The sequence below is a fragment of the Coregonus clupeaformis genome, chromosome 34 (assembly GCF_020615455.1).
Source record: "Coregonus clupeaformis isolate EN_2021a chromosome 34, ASM2061545v1, whole genome shotgun sequence".
Lineage (NCBI taxonomy): Eukaryota > Metazoa > Chordata > Actinopteri > Salmoniformes > Salmonidae > Coregonus > Coregonus clupeaformis.
In genome coordinates this window covers 3,513,849-3,523,366 of record NC_059225.1, presented here as the reverse complement: position 1 = coordinate 3,523,366, position 9,518 = coordinate 3,513,849, and the positions used below count along the sequence as shown (strand labels likewise).

Genomic DNA, 9,518 nt, shown 5'->3' with positions numbered 1-9,518 from the left:
TGGTTAGGCAGCAGAAGGAGCAGGGGTTAATCAAGGAACCCAGTCCTGCTCCTCGCACCAAGCAAGTGGTGCGTATTGCCAGTCCGGTCCGGCCCGTTCCTGCTCCCCGCACCAAGCCAGTGGTGCGCGTCACCAGCCCAGCCCGGCCTGTTCCTGCTCCTCGCACCAAGCCAGTGGTGCGCGTCGCCAGCCCGGCCCGGCCCGGCCTGTGCCTGCTCCTCGCACCAGACCAGTGGTACGTTTGTCCAGTCCGGCACGTGCCCGTTCCACCGGTGCCTGATCCGGCACCGGTCAGCTGCTCCAATCCGGAGCCAGAGCAGTCCGCTCCACCGGTGCCTGATCCAGCTCCGGTCAGCGGCTCCACTCCGGAGCCAGAGCAGTCCGCTCCACCGGTGCCTGATCCAGCTCCGGTCAGCGGCTCCACTCCGGAGCCAGAGCAGTCCGCTCCACCGGTGCCTAGTCCAGCTCCGGTCAGCGGCTCCAGTCCAGACCATGACGTCAGCCCCTCTCCAGGTTCGGGGTCTCCCACACCAGGGTCCAGACAGGGCTTGGAGTATAGTGGGAGGAAGGAGAGGGGAAGCAACGCGCCGAGGTCTAGACCAGACCAGGGGCGCAACAGGGAGGCGGAGAGTGAGAGGTCGTCACGCCCCGAGCCGGATCCGCCTCCGAGGCGGAATGCCCACCCGGCCCCTACCCTGTTATGTTTATGTTGTGCGGTCGGAGTCCACACCTTTGGGGGGTACTGTCACGCCCTGACTCAGGGGACTCTTATATGTTGAGTCAGGGTGTGTGTATTCTTTGTTTGTGCATATTCTATGTGGGTTTTCTAGGATGTGTAGTTCTATGTTGGCCGGTGTGGTTCCCAATCAGAGGTAGCTGTCGCTCGTTGTCTCTGATTGGGGATCATACTTAGGCAGCCTATTGGCACTAGTGGGTTGTGGGATCTTGTTCCGTGTATAGGTTTGTTGTGTGTTCAACCTTAGGACTTCACGTTTCGTTGGTTTATTGTTTTGTCGTGTGTTTATTCGGTATAATAAACATGTATGTATATCACGCTGCGCCTTGGTCCGTCCCGTCCTTCAACGAACGTGACAACAGCGCTATGGATGCAAGGATTCACCATCCACGATATCAAAAGTATAGTTTTAACCATGTTTTGAGGCTATATAGTGTTTGTTTACATTCTTTGTTTACAAACATTGGAGGAAAACAAGCTTCTATTTTGGGTTCTGACGGAGTAGAACAGTTCATGAGGCATTTAAAAGTAATAGTCTTCAAGAATCAATGAGTACATATCATTAAAAGTCCAAAAATGGATGTAGCAACTGCTGATTGCCCCTTTAATTGTATAAGCATATGTTGCAGTACAGTTATTACAATAATTGTAAAATTAAATGATCTTAAGAGGGTTAGCCATTAGTGACGGAGTTGACAAGCTACTTACAGAGTTGACAACAGATACTCAAAACAGAAATATTTTTGCCTCTAAAAATAGAAGTTCAATACAAACATTTGTAAAATATAGAAAATACCCAATAAAAACAACAATTCTATCAGATCTTTCAACACTGACGGAGTTGACATGACAAAAATCTGCCGAGTTTGTTTTACGGAGTTGACAAAAATAGCATTTTTCTTCTTCATTAAAGTGGTATACACAGTAGCAATTTAGTTTATCCTAAATTGATTTATGACTAAAACTTAACTAAATGTAATCTATTTTAACCAAAATTGAAATTCTATTTCAATCCATCAGGCAGATGGAGTTGACCGTTTATGGTTGTGACCATGGTGATTCCAATATTGTTTGTTTATATCTATCAAAAGTAGAGAACTTTCCAGACCATGAGTGGCCTTGTTGCACTACATGTAATGAGGACATGAATAATAATAATAATAATGACATTTAGCAGACGTTTTTATCCAAAGCGACTTACAGTCATGTGTGCATACATTTTTACGTATGGGTGGTCCCGGGGTTCGAACCCACTACCCTGGCGTTACAAGCGCCATGCTCTACCAATTGAGCCACAGAGGACCACAGGTATAGCTGACCCTGCTCATTCTGGATTTACTTCAGGATTTTAGACAAATCTGACGGACATCTTTTAGGAATCAAAGTTTTGAGAGAAATATTATTTAAAGTCACAGAAGGCTATTGCAAGAACCTACATAAAACACATTTTCAGTTAATATCCATTGCCAGTTTTTTTGAATTTTAACACTTTTTTGGAGTTTATAATTGGGATCCTTTGCTCCGGACAAGGGCATTTCCAGGTATAGAGCCGACATGGAAATGAATAATATTGAAAGTATTAAAAAAAAATTAAAAACTAATATTTGTCCTAATAAAAATTCCCCTAACTGTAAATTCTAAGCTCAAATAATGCAACAAAATTAAAAAATACAACTATGAAAAAAAAAAGGTTTCCCTGCCGCACAAGGAATGTCCTGACTTCCAAGAATCCCTGAGCTAAATTCCTGCTATTATACACATTTTGCCATGAGGTTGAGAAGACAATGTTGCCGTTATAAAGCTCACTTCCTGTAATAAAAAAAGCTATGGTTCATGACGTGTTCATATGCTATCGGGGGGGCCCGACCTCTGGTGGGACTCCACGTCTTTCAGTCCTTGGCAACATGCTGTGCAGTTCTCTAGATGCTGTCTGGTCCAATCTGAGTACAAACAAGATAGAAAACAATGGAGAAAAACAACAAACAGGACAACAAACGATGGATGACCCAGGAAGAAGAGCAGAGACTGAAATACAAAGAAACATATTTTATTATTGTTGAATAGACGATCCAATCTGCTTGAAGAACAGAAATACTCACAGCGATATTACAATATGGGTAAAACCAGACCAGAGACTTTGTTTAGAAATGTCCCACTTCACTCAATTCTCTTACTCTTTCGCTTTATCATCTCACACGACTGCACACACACACACACACACACACACATACACTTCACTCTGTAACAATTCTTCAAATCCATAGCTTTGTAATCCATCTTCCCCAAAGCGATCTTTCTCAAATGAGATAAAAATGGAAACGCTTTGCATTAGAGAAGTATTTTCTGGAACCCATAATTTGACCTCTGCTCCGGAGAGGGTTGGACATAATGTAAGTAGTCGTCACTCAAACAGAAACGTTCTGCTCTTGATGACAAGACTGAGTCATTCGCAGGATCTGCACACACTGGTCCACATTTCCTTAAGCATCTTAACACTCCCAAAACAATTAGTCTGACGTCTGTTTTTAGTACTGACCATGCCTGTGGGACTACCGTTTTTGTTGTTGGATGGGGGACTTTGGGGAATATAATTTTAAATAGGATAGATATGGAGGTTCCATACACACCAGTATTGAATGATGAGGATTATATCATGTCCACACACATTCTGTTAGAATGTTAATCAAACACATAGTTCACCAGGGGATCATCCTAATTCAGTTGACAAAAAAATAGATCATTAACAAAAAGAGCTTATGGTTGCAAGAGACTGTGCATTCTTCACCCCTTTAATATATTGAACCTGTTGCACTTTTTGACATTGTTTAATTTTATAATGCCCCAGAATATGTCAATCTTGAGGAGCATGGCAAACTCAACTAATAATCCATCCATTACACCTGTTCATTGTAGTTCTGGTTTTAAATGACACATTTGATCCCAATCAGAGGGAAATGTATTGAGCATGAAAGCCCAGAATCAAAAGCACACGCACACACACTTACAATACACACACACACTTACACACATGCACACACTCACAGAAATATTATTTTGTACAAGTAATAAGACAGTGTTTCCTGTTTCCCCTTCAGTGCGAGACCCTCGGTCGGTCTCCTGTTGAGCATCCATTGATGTATGGAGGTTATGTGGTCAGAAATGTTCCTGGACAATCATATGACAAACCTTTGTCAATTATTTACCTTCTCATTCAATTCTGTACATCTCCTTTAGTGTACAGATCACAGTCCAACGGGCAAATGAAAATACATTGGAACCAAAGAGACTGGCCTCTTCATACGACATTCAGACAAAATGGTAAAACATACAAGTGTAAAAAAAAGTTTATCCATCATTTATATTAAGATATAGCTCTAAACTTTGACTGCAAATGTTAGTAACCTTTCAGCAAATGGATGGGTATGTTATGACCGATATTTTAAGTCACCATCATGACTTTATATAACTTACAAGTGTCAAATTGTATATCAAGCCATGCCAAATAGTCTCTCACATTGGAAAAATATCTATTTCAAATTATCAGAAAGCAATTTAATAAATAAAAAGATGGCTCGTCAGAAATGTCCTTTGCTTTGACAGTCTATACTTTCAGACCAAAGTACAGGTAATCTCCTGTCTCACTGCTTTGTAACCCCTTACAACAACATATTAAGCACATATGTTATTCTGATGGGCCAAGACATAGAACGGAAAGTAAAACAATTTTGTTTACTTTGTAAAGGAATTTTCCGTCGTTTTCTTTTGCTCCATTGGGAATATGAGTAGAGACAGTTGTTGCTACGAGAACTCCAGAGGGTGACTCAGGTTTATAATGGGCTTCCAATCACAAAGACCCGACCTCTCCACATAATCCAAGAAGACCAAAACGTCTATGTCATCCAGGAGCTGGAAGGGATATAATCTGGTCCGCAACCCACAGCTCGCCTCATGCAAAGTCTGTAGGTAAGCCACTGCAGCACCCAATCCTCTGCAACTTTCTTCCTCCCAAGACACAAGTGCCAAATCTCACCTTTCCTAAACATTCACTCTGATGCAACCTCACCATACCAGACAATGGGGAGGTCAGGAAAGTGGGTGTCTAGGTGGGTGGTTGGGTTGGGGTAAGGGCTACCACCTGTTGATGATGTGGTTCATGTAGTCCTCGGTGGGCAGCCTGGCTGTCCCCTCGCCCCCCTCCTCTCTGAGCAAATCCCGGGGGTCCAGCCCGTGACCCCGAAGCGCCAGACGGTGCGCACGTCTCTCCAGCTGCCGAGTGTACTGGTAGCGCTGCTGGAAGAGGTCGCGGGCGTAGTCGTACAGCTGCATGTCCAGGTCGTTGAGCTCCTCGATGCGCGCCACCGTGTCGTTGTCCAGGTCCACGCCGGCCGCCCGCGTGCTATTGTACTGCACAAAAGGCCTGATGAAGCGCAGTCGGAAGGTGCGCTCGAACAGGAACTGCGTCTTGCGCTGATACTCAGTCAGACCGAAGAAGGCCATGTCGCGCAGGTTCTTCTTGGCCGACTCGAGGAGAAGTTGCGAGCGCCGCTTATCGGACACCGTGGAGAGGTTGTAGCAACCCACCAGGCTGAGGTCGGCAAGCATACGCACCTGCCGGTTGTTGGCCAGGTTGTAGGGGCAGTCCATGAACTGTTGCAGAGTACAGCCCGACCAGTCCGTACCCTCGTAGCAGGGCGGCAGCTCCTCGGGCGTAGGCGTGCGCCCGTCGCACATGTGGAGGGACGTCTTCCAGGTGGCGCCGCGCTGCACGTGGCGCCACTCGCTCAAGTAGCGCGACACAGGGTCCCTCAGCAGGGTGATGTAGTAGAACTTCCTGCAAAACACAACAGAGGAAAAGCACTTAATGACTGATGAAAATATCAATACAGTGATATACAAAAAATTATAATGCGTGATGACTGACCAAGTTAGCATGATCATGTCTGGATTTGCTAGTGTCTTTTCAACATGAGATTAACTATGGAAGCCTTCAAGGATCAACAGTGACCACATAAGATCTACGTAAGCATTCTACAGACCACTTGAAGTTTTGTCAAAGACCGAAGTGAATTATGAATAGCACACGTGTGAAATATGTAGTATAAATTAACACCTGTATAAATATATTCTATGAGAAAAAAGACTGAAGAATCAGGGGTACTTCATGACATCACAAATCACTGCTGTGAATGATGACATTGACGTTGGTTTTGATATATTGGGGACATTATCATTGGCGCTTAACCAGATCATCGCTACTATTCCAGACCTCTGGGGCTACTATGGGGTCCAGACCAGAGACCTGGAGTGAAGCACCTTGGAACATAATCATCTCCAGAGGAAAAACAGGGGCGGAACATTCCTCTGCATCTGTGTAATCAGAAATACCTGTCGTGCAAAGAGGCCTGACCTCGCTGTGGTATTCTACTGCACTGCAGCGGGAGCCAGACAACGGGAAATGCATTCCATCTCCGGGGGGCAGTGTGTGTATGGATCTTTTGGACGACCATGACCTCACCATCCATACCCTGCCTGCATAACTCTATTCCCCTTCACACGAAGATGAACAAACCACTTCAGTATTCGTACCATTAGACTCCACTGACTGGCCTATACTTATGTCATAACAACATTGAGATTAAATCTGACTGTAGAGAAACAGCCGAGGGTCACTGCTTTTCCAAAACAGACCATGGTAATATTATTTGAGTTAGAGAGCCGGAGAGAGGGTCCGATAATGATTCAGAGTGATCCCTACACTCTTATCTCCATTGGCTGGGTCATAACACAACCTTTAAAACAGAGACCGTGGGGACAGTGATGCCAAGTGAAATTCAAATCAACAGTAGAGCCAACCGCTTCTTAGTTTCCACCCCTGGCTGTCTTTTGAGAGAGACAGTGAGGCAACAAGGCGGACATTTTGTGCCAGGTAACTGAGAGGGGGAGAAGAGGGGCCCTTTTTCTATTTTCCCTCCACTCTGAGGCGTTTTGACAGGTGCAGGTCAAAAGGTGGGACTAATAGCTTTTTCCATGCCTTCAGGTCTTTGAAGGGTTACACTGGGACAATTACTGTTCTTATTGTCTCCCTCACAGTGTCCAGTCACGCCCACACCTGACTAGTATCAGTACTCATGGTTCAAGACTTCAAGTTTGGAATTCTAGGCCTTTGGGGCTTTCGGGATTCTCGGGAAACAAGTGGAAATTCCAGGGGATTTGACCGCATTAGTGAATTATTGTGTAATTAGAGTGAATCGGGTGCGGAAAAGATGACGTTCCCATGTTGGGAAACACAAGAACTGTTAACTTACTTTAAAGTAGTTAATTCCCTTTAGCAGAACAAAAGTCTCTGAAGTTAAAGTAGCATACAGTATCCCACCTCAAGTCCCTGCCATGCCCCCTGCTATGACTAAAGAATATAGGAGAGGGTACTAATGTTTTTTTTATTTTTATGAATAGCTGAGCTGGATTGGGGAGAACTGGAGTCTGGAGGTGGATTTCATGTGGGAGTTCGGATCTCATTACAAATTAGCGCTCCACTCAGTCAACATTGCAAGCGAATCAGAGAGTACGGCAGGATCCCCCCTCTGGGGGGCCTTCACTACACCAGCACACCTGACAGAATGAGATATGATGGGCCTGGAATCATGGGTAGAGGGGGAGAAGGAGAGAGAGAGAGAGAGTGAGAGAGAGAGAGGGGGAGGATGAGAGAGAGGGGGATGAGAGAGAGAGAGAGAGAGAGAGAGAGGGGGAGAGAGAGAGAGAGGGGGGATGAGAGAGAGAGAGGGGGGATGAGAGAGAGAGAGGGGGATGAGAGAGAGAGGGGGGGATGAGAGAGAGAGAGGGGGATGAGAGAGGGAGAGGGATGAGAGAGAGAGAGGGGGGATGAGAGAGAGAGAGGGGGATGAGAGAGAGAGAGGGGGGGATGAGAGAGAGAGAGAGAGAGAGGGGATGAGAGAGAGAGAGAGGGGGGATGAGAGAGAGAGAGAGAGAGAGAGAGGAAGGGGATGAGAGAGAGAGAGAGGGGGATGAGAGAGAGAGAGAGGGGGATGAGAGAGAGAGAGAGGGGGATGAGAGGGAGAGGGGGGGATGAGAGAGAGAGAGGGGGGATGAGAGAGAGAGAGGGGGGGATGAGAGAGAGAGGGGGATGAGAGAGAGAGAGGGGGATGAGAGCGAGAGAGGGGGATGAGAGAGAGGGGATGAGGAGAGAGAGGGGGATGAGAGAGAGAGGGGGGATGAGAGAGAGAGGGGGGATGAGAGAGAGAGGGGGGATGAGAGAGAGAGAGGGGGATGAGAGAGAGAGAGGGGGGGATGAGAGAGAGAGGGGGATGAGAGAGAGAGGGGGATGAGAGAGAGAGGGGGATGAGAGGGAGAGGGGGATGAGAGGGAGAGAGGGGGATGAGAGAGAGAGAGGGGGATGAGAGAGAGAGAGGGGGATGAGAGAGAGAGAGGGGGATGAGAGAGAGAGAGAGGAGCTATAGCTTCCCGACCCAGCATAGCATACAGCGGCTCTGTTACAAATCTGACAAGATGGATGCAGCCTGCTAATACACCCATCCATTATAATACAGGGAGTTTCTCTTGGTGTCTGATCCCTTTCTCTCTAAGAGTTTTCACTAAACACAAAGCTGTTGTATTTGAGTGTGAGTGTCTCTCTCTCTCGATCTCTTGCACGCATACACGCACTGTCTCACATGAGCTCTCATTCACTTAGGGGACAAACACACGGCACCTCTGTTGATGGATGGGCCCCACAATGGCAGAATGTATCAACCAGAAATGCTGACTGCGCTATTCTGTTGGGATAGCAATAATGATCACAATTTGCCACAAGATTGTTATTGCAGAAACATGACAGCGGCTCACAAGATGAAGTAGAGCGTTCTAAAGGGAGTATTAACCACACAACCACCACCACATGTCATTTGGATAGTGTAAAGTAGACCAGCCATCACTGCACATACAGTACCTGTATACAGCATTAGATAGGAGGATGTCATTCATAACAATGCCACTTGATTTACAGCCTATTCATTTAGCAGACGCTCTGGACATGAGCAATTAGGGTTATGTGCCTTGCTCAAGGGCGAATCTACAGATGTTTCACCTAGTCGGCTGGGGGATTCGATCCAGCGACCATTCGGTTACTGGCCCAACGCTGGGCTACCTGACGCCCCACTTGATGGCAGTATTCACACAATGTTGTCACGTTGAATCACTGAGAACATTATGTATTAACTAGATATACAGTAAATGTCAATTAAGTCACAAACATGCACAGATTTGGTATAAAAGGCTTCCTGAATCAGTGAGTACTGAAGTAAATAAAGCCCTAACTTTAACGCAGGTGTTGCATATCAACAGAGGGCAGGTGATAGTTTTAGTATCTACAGACTATATTTAGGGGACTATCCTAATAAAGTTAGTAGGGCCCTATTTTCTTATACACTACATGGCCAAAAGTATGTGGACACACTTTCAAATTAGTGGATTCGGCTATTTCAGCCACACCCATTGCTGGCAGGTGTATAAAATCAAGCACACAGCCATGCAATCTCCATAGACAAACATTGGCATTAGAATAGCCCGTACTGAAGAGCTCACAGACTCTCAAGCACTGTCATAGGATGTCACCTTACCAACAAGTCAGTTCGTCAAATATCTGCCCTGCTAGAGCTGCCCCGGTCAACTGTAAGTGCTGTTATGAAGTGGAATCCTCTAGGAGCACCAACGGCTCAGCCGCGAAGTGGTAGGCCACACAAGCTCACAGAACAGGACCGCCGAGTGC

The 9,518-nt window shown here is 46.1% G+C and overlaps 1 protein-coding gene across 1 annotated transcript in view; it reads right to left on the bottom strand.

The window, feature by feature from the left end:
• Positions 1-2,767: 2,767 nt before the first annotated feature.
• Positions 2,768-9,518, bottom strand: part of LOC121549643 (heparan-sulfate 6-O-sulfotransferase 1-B-like) — a 78,936-nt gene continuing 72,185 nt past the window's right edge. Inside the window, exon 2 of the mRNA XM_041861429.1 lies at positions 2,768-5,567. Coding sequence (XP_041717363.1) covers positions 4,865-5,567 — 703 coding nt within the window. The 3' untranslated portion in view covers positions 2,768-4,864. The remainder of the gene's footprint in view (positions 5,568-9,518) is intronic.